The 12,928-nt window shown below is 41.8% G+C and overlaps 1 protein-coding gene across 1 annotated transcript in view; it reads left to right on the forward strand.

Moving 5' to 3' along the window:
- Positions 1-12,420, forward strand: part of KBTBD12 (kelch repeat and BTB domain containing 12) — a 51,966-nt gene extending 39,546 nt beyond the window's left edge. Inside the window, exon 6 of the mRNA XM_038410804.2 lies at positions 11,074-12,420. Within this exon, the coding sequence (XP_038266732.1) occupies positions 11,074-11,243 (170 nt within the window). The 3' untranslated portion in view covers positions 11,244-12,420. The remainder of the gene's footprint in view (positions 1-11,073) is intronic.
- The last annotated feature ends 508 nt before the right edge of the window (positions 12,421-12,928 follow it).

The raw sequence follows: 12,928 nt of genomic DNA on the forward strand, positions 1-12,928 counted from the left end.
GTGTGTGTGTGTGCGCGCACACGTGTGCTTGTTGGAAGTGGGTTGTTTGCTTTCATTCTAGGTTTGCCAAGGTGCAAATTTGTTGACCTTCACATCATGTTGTCAAGCTTATGTGCTTTCCTAGGCTTGGGGGGAGGGATTGAATCGATCTGAGGAATTGGTAGAAACTGTACTTTTGCTAGGGGTTTTTGTTTACAGATATTGACCCAATTATATAAATAATAGATTTGTAGGAATACATTCTGGGCATACGTGCAGATATAATTTTTAAATTTATTTTTAAAAATTAAATGCTATTGTTTGCTAAGAGCACATGCCTAGACTGTCACTCAAAACTACCCACCCTCATATGTCCGTGGCTGTCTTGCAAAACAAAAGAAACTACCTGAATTCAGCTATTAAAGGCCCTACCTCAAACACAGGGTCTGCTGCTATTGGCCCATCACATATAAAAGTCCCTCCAATCCTCATCAATTAACTCCACTTGATACTGAGCTAGGTGTATTTGTAGTGGCAGTTAACCCCTTCTCTACCTCAAATACAGTTCAGAGCAGTAATATATGTTTATACCAATGTTGCTACAATGAATTAAAGATGTAGCTAGTATGTTTGTGCACCACTGTCTTCTCCTAGATGAAATCAGAGATGCTTAACTGTGTGTCATAGGACCCATCCTGTTAATAACTGGAGATTCTCCTTTGGCTTAAGTGGTAGGGAAGTCTCTGATTTTGGAGCAAGAGGGTCTGAGTTACATCCTTGTAGTTATTAAGTTCCAAGTAGCCACAGCATGCAGCATAGGGACACTCATGAAGTCCTAGCCAACCATGGAATTGTTACAGTTTATATACTGTGACAAAGTTCCTCCTCTACTTTAGTGGGTATTGTGCTTATTGGCAGATTTGCTCACCTTGGAGCTTTACGGCAGCCCTCAGTTTGGCTGTTTTCGTGAATCCACAGTCAGGTCAACTCCTCCTGTGTCTGACCAGGAGTTGGGAGGTTTGGGGGGAACCTGTACTCCGCCCTCTACTCCGGGTACCAGCCCAGGGCCCTGTGGAATGCAGCTGTCTAGAGTGCTTCCTGGAACAGCTGTGCAACAGCTACAACTCCCTGGGCTACTTCCCCATGGCCTCCTCCCAGCACCTTCTTTATCCTCACCATAGGATCTTCCTCCTGGTGTCTGATAATGCTTGTACTCCTCAGTCCTCCAACAGTCTGCGTTCTCACTCTCAGCTCCTAGCACCTCTTGCTCACAGCTCCTTACACGCGCACCACAAACTGAAGTGAGCTCCTTTTTAAAACCCAGGTGCCCTGATTAGCCTGCCTTAATTGATTGTGGCAGCTTCTTGATCAGCTGCAGGTGTTCTAATCAGCCTGTCTGTCTTAATTGTCTCCAGAAGGTTCCTGATTGTTCTTGAACCTTCCCTGTTACCTTACTTAGGGAAAAGGGATCTACTTAACCTGGGGCTAATATATCTGCCTTCTATTACTCTCCTGTAGCCATCTGGCCCGACCCTGTCACAATACAGATATTTAAATAGCTAACCCAAATGTATTTACATGAATTGCTCTTGAAAACAAATATATAAATTGGAATAGTGTTTAGTTTCTAGCAGGGCAGTGCCATGTTGTAATTACTGTATTCCAGCTGAGCTAATGAGTTTGGATCTCAGCATCATCCTTTCCTGAGAGTGGACTAGCTTAACGGTTTTTTATTTTGACTAATCTACCATAATGTCTGCTCCCTTCAGTCTCATCTGTTATATGATTTAGATGGAGAATAATTGTTGTGCTTGTTTTGGGTTATAGTGGTTACAGTACATTACTTGAAGCAAATTAAATTTAGACATATTAAGGAGCCTGGCACAGCAAATACTGTACTTGTGAAGTTTGGGGGTTGTGAGATTGGAACAAAACTGTTTCTCAAGCATCCGGCTATGTTCCCAGTTAAATAAAGCAGGAGGGCAAGTTCTTGGCTGATTGCTGCCTGTTTGCAACCCTGCTTGTTTCCCTGATCAGTTAGAATTTACTAGGTAACAATGAATATTAAGTTCTCCTGTCCACAGTTGTTACGTTTTGAATACTTTTTCCTATTAATAAATGGGATGCAGAATCCCTGTTATGTTTTGCACAGAGCTAGCTCATCATAGGCTGTCAAGCTGCAGGCACTCAACCGTCTATCAAGCCTGCATGTGGAATCCACACTAAGAAGCTGCCAAATGACCTTTCACCTAATTTTCATACTAACCAGAGTAATATGTAATTCAGCTCTTGGGGGAGAAAGAGAGAGAGCTCTAGCAAGCTCTGTTCCTAGAGATGGCTGCCCACTTATCCAGCATTCATCAACCTAAAACACACTACAGTAACTAAGGCTGATTAGATCACAGAAGCAATGATGATCTGCTTGGTACAGGTTCTGAATTTGACCCCGTGTTTGATGGGAAGATATTAGTAATCCAGTCACGTTTCCGATCAAGTTTCTATTTATATCTAGTTTAGAAAGTGTTAATAAATGTTCAATTTTTATAGAGTCCAATAGGTTGCTTATAAACATGGCTTATAGCCATGTATAACATCTGCTGATGTACTTATAACTGTCTATAACATATTGTTACCCCCTGGGGCCAAAATGTGGGGGTCTAGTAGGTTGTTCCAGCTAGCAGCAGAAACTGGTGATAGTTGGGATTTCTTTGATGCAGTTTGGTTCACATATAAAGAATGTACAAAATCCTGTGTCTTTGAATGCAGAAGGAACCAAGAACAAAAGGAGCACTTTCTTAGCTTACAGCCCAAGCCTAGGGTTGCCAGTTTTGGCTGGCTGTATTCCTGGACGTTTCATCACATGACAATCTTTAATTAAATATTAATCTTTAATTCCTGGAGACTCCAGGACAATCCTGAAGGGTTGGCAATCCTACCCAAGCCGCTTTAGACCCAAAAGCTGTCTCTGTAGCTTTATCCAGGGTCACCCTGTGCTGAGAGGCTACTGCTAAGCTTTCTTGTGGTTTTTTTGCTTCTCCTTTTGTTCTCTTCTTACCTGTTCACCATTTCAGTGTGTGTTCTCTCCACCCACACACCAGCCCACCTGGTCACAATGCCTAGTCAAACCCTCCGCTCACCGGCTGCTAGTTTCTGAGCAGACTCTCTTAGGGTTTGTTTTAGGTGTGACCCTTAAGTATCTCTTACAACTGTCTTAAATGTGGGACTTAGTCGTACATCAGTTTGAATGAAGTTTTAATTCAACCCCTAACAATGTTTCACACACCTCATAACAATATACTGCTTGTGTCTACAACATGCTTATAACATTTATTAATCCTTTCTAAACCATTTATCAATGGGATCTTAGCACAGAATGGGACCAGTAATTCTGTTTCTACAAGGGCCTGATCCTGCAGCCCTTACTCATGTGCTGCTTAAGTCAATGCACCTAATCTTGTGACCGTTGAAGTTGATGTGAGTTTTGCCATTAACTTCAGTGGGAACAAAATCAGGCCTGAGGAGACTACGCATGAGCTTCAGGGATGCAAGATAAAAGGATAAATAATTAGAAAGGTTCTGGATATTGAAACCCAAACAAAGACAGTTGAAATAGCAGTGGAAATTGGAGGTTCTCCCTCTAAGCCACCACATCCACCTTTTAAAAACAACATATAGGTCGTGAGTGCACTGACCGCTCATGAAGTTGAGACTGTGGGGCTAGAAGCATTAGACGCTAGGTAGGCAGATCAATAGAGGCCTTGTCTGAATTGGGTTCATTCTCTGTACAGATGCACCAAACTGTAAGTTACATTGCACCACTGTACACTCAAGTCACTGTGTGCCTCCCAGTTCTCCCCAAGCTCTGGTGGGTCCATACCCTGCACCAATTCTATGCCTGGCACAATGTGCACTGGCCAGTGTGCTGAGGGGTGAAGCCCAGGCTTTCCCTGTTCCCTGCACACATGGACAGATAAAGGAGATGTAGTGACTCTGCAAAGGGTGTGCTCTATGATGTGGGTAGCCAGCTTAGAGGAGTTAGGGGGCACCGTATGCCCCCTTGTTCCCCTGCATGGGCACACAGGATCTGGTTCACGATCTGGCTCCTAGTGATGGACAGAAATGGGATTGAGTACGACAGACCTGGAGAAAACATTTTTCTCTTTTGTCCAATTGCAAGTCAGGATTTCATGTCTCCCATGGTGACAGGCTAACAAACCATTTAACCCATTGCAGCAAAAGCATGTGCATTCCCCTCCCCCCAAGCTTGTAACACTGTAACAGGTAATTAGGAAGGCAGCTATGAATGGCCATGAATAATGTGGCAGGTGGTGGTGTAGTCATGCTATATGGAGAGAACATTATGTGTTTTCTGGTACAGAGAATCACAGAAATCAGACGTGTAAATTGTAAAGGACCTTAAAAAGACAGGTAAAAACCCCATTGGGTAAACAAACCAATGCTGGAATCAAAGCATTTCAACAGCACCAAGTCAGATTTAAAATAGCTGTTAAATGCCAATGGCTGGAGGTGTTGGAGAATAAAAGACCAGAATGAAGATCTGCCAGACATTTTGGGGATCTGGTGGGTCTGTAATGCCTGAATGAATCCTTCAAGGAAAGCTAAGAGCAGCCAGTTAACAATTTAGCAACTAGAGTTTTAGTGGCTGTTTTGAAGCTGATCCAGGACAAAGAGTTAGGGTGCAGTAGAGATAGAAAAGTGGTATGACGATGTGGGTGGAAAGAAAAGGAGTACTTGTGGCACCTTAGAGACTAACAAATTTATTAGAGTATAAGCTTTCGTGAGCTACAGCTCACTTCATCGGATGCATTTGGTGGAAAAAACAGAGGAGAGATTTATATATATATATATATATACACACACACACACACACACACACACACACACACACACACACACACACACACACACACACACACACACACACACACACAGAGAACATGAAACAATGGGTTTATCATACACACTGTAAGGAGAGTGATCACTTAAGATAAGCCATCACCAGCAGCAGGGGGGGGAAGGAGGAAAACCTTTCATGGTGACAAGCAAGGTAGGCTAATTCCAGCAGTTAACAAGAATATCAGAGGAACGGTGGGGGGGGGGGGGGAGAAATACCATGGGGAAATAGTTTTACTTTGTGTAATGACTCATCCATTCCCAGTCTCTATTCAAGCCTAAATTAATTGTATCCAGTTTGCAAATTAATTCCAATTCAGCAGTCTCTCGATGGAGTCTGTTTTTTGAAGCTTTTTTGTTGAAGGATAGCCACTCTTAGGTCTGTAATCGAGTGACCAGAGAGACTGAAGTGTTCTCCAACTGGTTTTTGAATGTTATAATTCTTGACGTCTGATTTGTGCCCATTCATTCTTTTACGTAGAGACTGTCCAGTTTGACCAATGTACATGGCAGAGGGGCATTGCTGGCACATGATGGCATATATCACATTGGAGATGCGCAGGTGAACGAGCCTCTGATAGAGTGGCTGATGTGATTAGGCCCTATTATGGTATCGCCTGAATAGATATGTGGACAGAGTTGGCAACGGGCTTTGTTGCAAGGATAGGTTCCTGGGTTAGTGGTTCTGTTATGTGGTGTGTGGTTGCTGGTGAGTATTTGCTTCAGATTGGGGGGCTGTCTGTAAGCAAGGACTGGCCTGTCTCCCAAGATCTGAGAGAGCGATGGCTCGTCCTTCAGGATAGGTTGTAGATCCTTGATGATGCGTTGGAGAGGTTTTAGTTGGGGGCTGAAGGTGATGGCTAGTGGCGTTCTGTTGTTTTCTTTGTTGGGCCTGTCCTGTAGTAGGTGACTTCTGGGTACTCTTCTGGCTCTGTCAATCTGTTTCTTCACTTCAGCAGGTGGGTATTGTAGTTGTAGGAATGCATGATAGAGATCTTGTAGGTGTTTGTCTCTGTCTGAGGGGTTGGAGCAAATGCGGTTATATCGTAGCGCTTGGCTGTAGACAATGGATCGAGTGGTATGATCTGGATGAAAGCTAGAGGCATGTAGGTAGGAATAGCGGTCAGTAGGTTTCCGATATAGGGTGGTGTTTATGTGACCATCGCTTATTAGCACCGTAGTGTCCAGGAAGTGGATCTCTTGTGTGGACTGGTCCAGGCTGAGGTTGATGGTGGGATGGAAATTGTTGAAATCATGGTGGAATTCCTCAAGAGCTTCTTTTCCATGGGTCCAGATGATGAAGATGTCATCAATGTAGCGCAAGTAGAGTAGGGTGGAAAAGCCAGAACTGAGATCAGCAGGTGTGCAGAAAGGAGCTTGGGAGAGGAATTTCACAGACCACAGAAGCTACTGGTGAGAAGCAGACACATGAATGCTAATTCCAGCTGTGACACTGACATACGTGTGGCCTTTGTCGAACCTCTTAATCACTTCATGCATCAGTTTCCTCATCTGTAAAATGGAGGCAATAATATTGACACCAACAGGCTATTAAGGATTGATTAGATACTGGACCAAATTTGTGCTGGGTGTAACTCCACTGAAGTAAAATTAGTAAGGATTAGTTTGTTCTCTTGTCTCTAAAGTGCTGTTCAAATATCTTCCTCATATGCTCTTATGGTTAAAGCACTGGACTGGAATTCCAGAGTTCCAGTTGCTAGCTCTGCTACAGAATTCCTGTGTGACCTTGGGCAAGTCACTTCATTTTCCTGTGCCCCAGTTTCCCTTTTGTAAAACATTAATAATAATAATTAATACCGATAAAATAAGGGTGTTGTTGGGGTAGATTCATTCATGACTGGGCAGCTCAGATAATACCGTAATGGGGCCATGCAAATACTTGGCTAGATTTGCAAGATTTGTGGTGCTTACACTACAAGATGGAAAATAAATATTAAAGAGATCAGAAGTAATACATAACCTATATCCACAAGGGAAAGTTGTTACCCCCAAACCACATATGGAATGCAATTTGACAGAACAGAAAAACAAATTATTTATAGCATTGCCTGAAGCAATACTGTAGGTCTCAACATGCAATGGTCCATCTTGATTCAAGTAGCATGAGAAATCATGCAATGAAAAATCAGTCCAGTAATGTTGGATAGTGAAATGCATTTAAAAATATAGCTTTTAATAGAATTGGATATTTCTGAGCATATGGATGGAGGCGGCCATCTTACTGAAAAGTAACATTCTCTCTCTGTCAGTTTCATCCTGCTTTAAACACACCCAGAGAAACTTTGTTATGTAAAAAATAATAAGCGTTTTGTTTACAAACAAAACATTATGGGCCAAAGTGTTAAGCAGAATTTTGAAGATTATGCCTGCAAATTCTGCATGCAGAATATTATAGTTTGCATATGTGAAATGTTGTTTTTTATTGGCAAATTAAAGCCTCAATTACAATACAAGGTCTTTAGTGCCTGGAAAAGGTGGTTTTATAGGTGCAGTATTAGGCCTGGTCTGTACACAGATTTTGCACCAGTATAACTATGCCAGTGAGGGGTGTGATTTTTACCAATATAGTTGAATCAACACAATCTCTAGTCTGACAAAGTTATACTGGTATAAAGATGCCTTATACTGGTATAGCCTATTCCCCTTCTTGTATAAGAATAAGCTATACTGTTATAAATACTTTTATAGTGATATAACTGCATTCTCACTGGGGAGAGGGCGTATTGCACCACTTTAACTCTACCAGTATGTAGAAGTGGTACAACTTCTGTCTGTAGACAAGCCCATAGGCAGAGTTAACCGGAGCTAGCCTACCATGGGTGAAGCATCCGCTCTGCAAAGTCCTACCCAATCTAGACCCATGGAACTGCATCCCCACTGGTGCTTTACTAGTCTGTGTGCTTGGCTGGATTTCTAGCAGGATATCCCATTGTTCTTCAGGGAGTGTTAAACTGGACTACTCTCTGAATCCATATATAGTGTATTGTAGGAGAACGTGTCTGTCCTATGTAGGCTCCTGTGAGGAAATCTTATGGATCTTACTCAAAAAAATACCTCTCAGGATTACTTCAGATGGTTCAATCTGTATCTCTAGCAGAATGAAATCTTTGTGTAACAGTGAAATCTATTAAGTGACCATTTGAGTCACTAAAAAGAAATAATTTGCTTAATGTAGGTGGTTGACTAATAAAAGTGGAGCAGAACTGTGCTAAATTTGGTTGGGGATACTGTGGGGTGGTTTCTTAAGAGAAGTTGCCCAATAAGGGTGATCTCTTGAGTGAGTGTAGGTTCTACTGTGCACTCATAAAATCACTTTTCAGCAAAATAAGCTACTATAAGAGATTGAAGTTGTAATTAAAATAATAGAGAAACTGATGAGACAGTGCTTAGAGCATCACTTGAGTTACCTCTAAGCTAAGGTTTGGGATTCGCATTAAAGCCTGAATCCAAACTAGAGACTGGAACCAATGGCCCCAAACTCACACAAGGTATTCTTGCAAAATTTTGGCCCAAAATAATATTAGACAATAGTGACAATAAATAATACTTAGCTCTTACATAGCACTGTAAGTCTCATGAGATCATCTCTTTTTGTGAGATTTCTACCCTGTTTGGCTGAAACCTTGCAAGAATGCATCGGCTGTGCACAAACTGGATCTGCAGCATTGGTCCTTTCTGTTTTTAGACCCAAAATCTGCAACCAGAATCACAGAACCACATTTGAATTCAGTGATTTGAATTTGATTCCCACCAAAATTCAAAGGGCTTCAGAGATGAAGAACCAATTTTAGCCCATTTTTTGTTAATATATTTTTTCTTTGTCTCAGATAATTCTCTTTATGTGAACTTTCTGAACCAAATGGGTGTAGTTTCCTTTTAAGTTAAGCGAGATAAAACTAGAGAAATTATTGCATCCTTTATTTCAACAACATAGACTCTTTTTTTTTTTTTTTTTCTCTCGAGTTGAGAGTTAACTAACACCCCATGTGCTGGAAAACAGAATTCGTAGAGAGAGGAACAAAACTGATTACAACAGCCTACAAAAAAGAGAAACAAAAGACATTAAAGGTTATGAGTCATGAGGGTCAGGAAAAGACACAGCAAGACTTGTGGGAAGGATTTCTGAATCTTCCTTTGATGTTTTAATTAGAATTTTTTTTCTCAAGTGTTGCAATCCTCCACAGAATGTTTTAGACAGTTCCACTATTTGATTTTCTCACTTGATTGTCTCATTTTGTCGTGACCCACGCCAAATAAATTCCTGGCATAATTTATGTCATAAAGGAGTTGATCTAATAATAAATAACAGGACTGGAGCCTCCAGTGTCACATATTGGGGCTGCTTGTGTCTTCCTGTTTTCTTTGAAAAAAACCTTTCTCACTCCTGCTGGGTCATATAGAAACAAGAGCTCTTTGCTGGTGCTTGTAGATGTCATTTGTTTACAGTCTCTGTCAATCAAACCTTTCTTCTCCGTATTTTAACTGGGTGTTTTAGCAGCTTGTTCTCTTCTTTCATGGATGGATGGTGCTTTCCTACCTATTATTCTTCCTCGTTCCTTGCTGAACTGCATGAGTTTGATAAGCAAAACATCACGACTGGTTAGCTCCCCCCAGGCTATATGAAGAAATGGAACAAGGGCTATTTAGATAGGGACAAATCCTAACGGAGGTCTTACTCAGGTTGTATTCAGGCTTTCCTCAAGCAAACTCCTGAAGGGGAATTAAAGCTAAAGTAAGGGTTCAGGATTTAGTCCAGTAAAAAATGCAGCCTACCCCTTGTTCAAACTTGTTTTCCCCTCTTCCACAATTAATTGTGGGCAAAACTGAGAAAAAATTATGATTTGGGGTTCTGAACTGAGACAGACGCATCTCCTTGTGTTACCATATGAGAAACGATTTGATCGGAGTTGGTGAATAGTTTCTTTAGGAATGAACACATGGCAGAAGGCACAGGTAATTGGAAACAGGGTTGGCTTTGAGTGCTCACCACACCAGTCAATGTGGGAGAGCTACACTAATGTAGATTTACCCCCAGTTATCAGGATGGGGAAACTTATCCTGAAATTCTCTTTTCCACATGACAGTCCCCCACATCCTGAAAGCCAACCTTCCAGGACAGTTGAAGAGCCCTGGATGTATGTTAGGTCTCATGATATTGAGCCATCGTGACACAATTTGTTTTCACCTGTTGCTTCTAAATCATAAGAAGACATGGATGTTGTGGATAAGACTGGGGAACTGCTAAGACTGTTCTCATGGGAGAGAATGAATGGCCTGTGCTCCCAAGGTTACGAGCTTTGCAGCTCTCTGGAACTTCAGCATTTTCTTTCCTCTTCTTTCCTTTGCTGGTTGATCCACAAAGCAAAATTGCTGTCAGCCTCAAAGAAGGGAAAGGTACAAATGCTCTCACACGCACTCACTAGAGATAAAGGCATAGGTTTTGAGGGCATGTAAAAAAAGGATCAAGAGCCGCCTCTAAAGAAGAGATGAATGGGAGTGCCAGTCTGGACACACTGCACAATGAAACCTGTCACCAGATTAAGTCTCAGAGAAAATATGGTGGGGATTTAATGTTTCTTATTGTGATAGTTCTTCTCCTGGTATTTGTGAAATGCCTGTGCTTGCGAATCTTTGAGACTCAGCTTTTAGTAAAGCCATCTAGAGAGTCATCTGATGTGGAGGAAGGAGACTGGTAGCAAAACACATTGACATCCTCTTCTCAAAGTAAGAAAAGTTTAGATTAAGGTCACTTGCTGTGAGAACCTAACTTTGAAATGGAAAAGAAAAAGTGAGGAAAATGAAAGGCCCTTTTCATTTATAGAAAAAAAACTTGGCTTTGAGTAGTGAAACTGCTGGAAAGTTCAGGTCTTGTGTTAGCAAAGAAAAGGTTTTTCCTTTTTCCAGGAAGTGTAATGCAGTGCTGCATCTAAAGAAGCAAAATTCTCCCTTCTCTGGTGAGTCTTTTGTTAAGTTAAGATTTGTCAGCCTCAATAAAAAGCATTTTGTTGTAAGAAAGGCTGTGATTTAATGTGGTTGTTCTACCCTGATTGTTTATGACAAGTTCCTCACAAAGAGAGAGGATTAATTCATTAATTTTGCAAACTTCTTTGACCCTGTTGACTTTGCCTTTGATATTTTGTTGTTGCTACTATTTTTCAGCTCGCCATGAAATTATCACCAAAGAGATCCTAGAGCTGGATACGTGGGAAAACCAGTGGAATGTGGTGGCCATCAACGTCCTCATGCATGACAGCTACGATGTCTGTCTTGTAGCTAGACTGAACCCCCGAGATCTTATCCCCCCACCCTCTGACCTAGTGGATCAATAGAAATGAAGTTGTTCCTTGTGCTTACAGATTCTGTTGTAGCTGAAGAGCTCAGAATAGAGAGAGATGTGCAGCTCGACCTTGGAAGTGACCTGAGGTGAAAATTGGGTTCTACAGAGATGAGTCTGTGACATGCTCAAGCAAGCAGCGCCTTAGACCTGTGATCTCAGCCACTGCTATGTACTCAGTATTGGTACTTCAAGCTTTTGTGATTGATACTATAGGCTTCCCATCCCAATAAGCCTCTGGAGTTGGCCCAGGCACCCTACCACAGCACTTCATCGTTTAGCCACGAAAGCTCTAATGTACAATGCAGGTTGGGCTACTGTGGGCCTTAGCCTCACCATCATAGTTGCAGCCCAAGGCCCATTGCAGGGTAAAGCAGCACAACTGAATGAGAGCCCTAGCAGGTGCAGATAAAGTTTCAAGGGAAGATTCCGTCTTCACTTACATGCTGTGCACCCTATTGATTTCAGCAGGGTTAACAAGGGTGTTAAGAGCTAGCAGAACTTGGTCTGAAATTCGTACAGTTGCCCAAAGGGGAGCCCAGTGCATGAGCTGTGGTAGTGGGAGAGAAGAGGCAAGGAGCCTTCCTTTCTTTTGCATTCCTGCAGAGGGGCCAAGCATAGTCCCAGTAGGGAGCACAGACTAGAGCAAAGAGTAATACTAACTACCTTAAAGAGGTTGGGATGAATGTAGGCTGTGGCCCTGCCACCCCCTCTGGAGGTGAACCAGTTTTGGGGGAAAGCATCCTGCATCTTCTCTCAGGATTCTGAAGCTCCTGCACCAGTGTCAGGAGGAAATCCAATGCTCAGGGGCTTGTGCTGCTGTGTGACCAGGTGTAGCCAGTACCTTGAAGGTACAATCTGGCTCAGTTTTAAAACCCTTCTTAGTTAGAACTTTGAATACAATATTTGAAATGGGGGGGAGAGAAATGAAACACAAAAATAAAAAATTAAACCAACTTTATCAGCAAATGAGAGATGCTGTCATGCATCCACACAAAGAGAACAAAGATTCCGACAGCAGCTCCTCAGCAGTTTAGCAGTTGTTGTTTATATCAGGCTATTGTTTAAATAGAAGTAGCTTTCATGTAGCATTGGGATAAACTCTGCACCAAAAGAAAGATTTTGCTTTTTCCAGAGGGACTTAAGAGTAGTTCAGACAGAATGATCACATTGAGCTTTGTCATAAATATAAAGGGAAGGGTAAACACCTTTAAAATCCCTCCTGGCCAGAGGAAAAGCCCTTTCACCTGTAAAGGGTTAAGAAGCTAGGATAACCTCGCTGGCACCTGACCAAAATGACCAATGAGGAGACAAGATACTTTCAAAGCTGGAGAGGGGGAGAAATAAAGGGTTGGGTCTGTCTGTGATGCTTTTGCTGGGGACAGAACAGGAATGGAGTCTTAGAACTTAGTAAGTAAGCTAGCTAGATATGCGTTAGATTATGATTTCTTTAAATGGCTGAGAAAATAATCTGTGCTGAATGGAATGGATATTCCTGTCTTTATCTTTTTGTAATTTAAGGTTTTGCCTAGAGGGATTCTCTATGTTTTGAATCTAATTACCCTGTAAGGTATTTACTATCCTGATTTTACAGAGGTGATTTTTTACTTTTTCTTCTATTAAAATTCTTCTTGTAAGAAACTGAATGTTTTTTTTCATTGTTCTTAAGAACCAAGGGTT

Source organism: Dermochelys coriacea, chromosome 7 (assembly GCF_009764565.3).
Source record: "Dermochelys coriacea isolate rDerCor1 chromosome 7, rDerCor1.pri.v4, whole genome shotgun sequence".
In the NCBI taxonomy this organism is placed as follows: Eukaryota; Metazoa; Chordata; order Testudines; family Dermochelyidae; genus Dermochelys; species Dermochelys coriacea.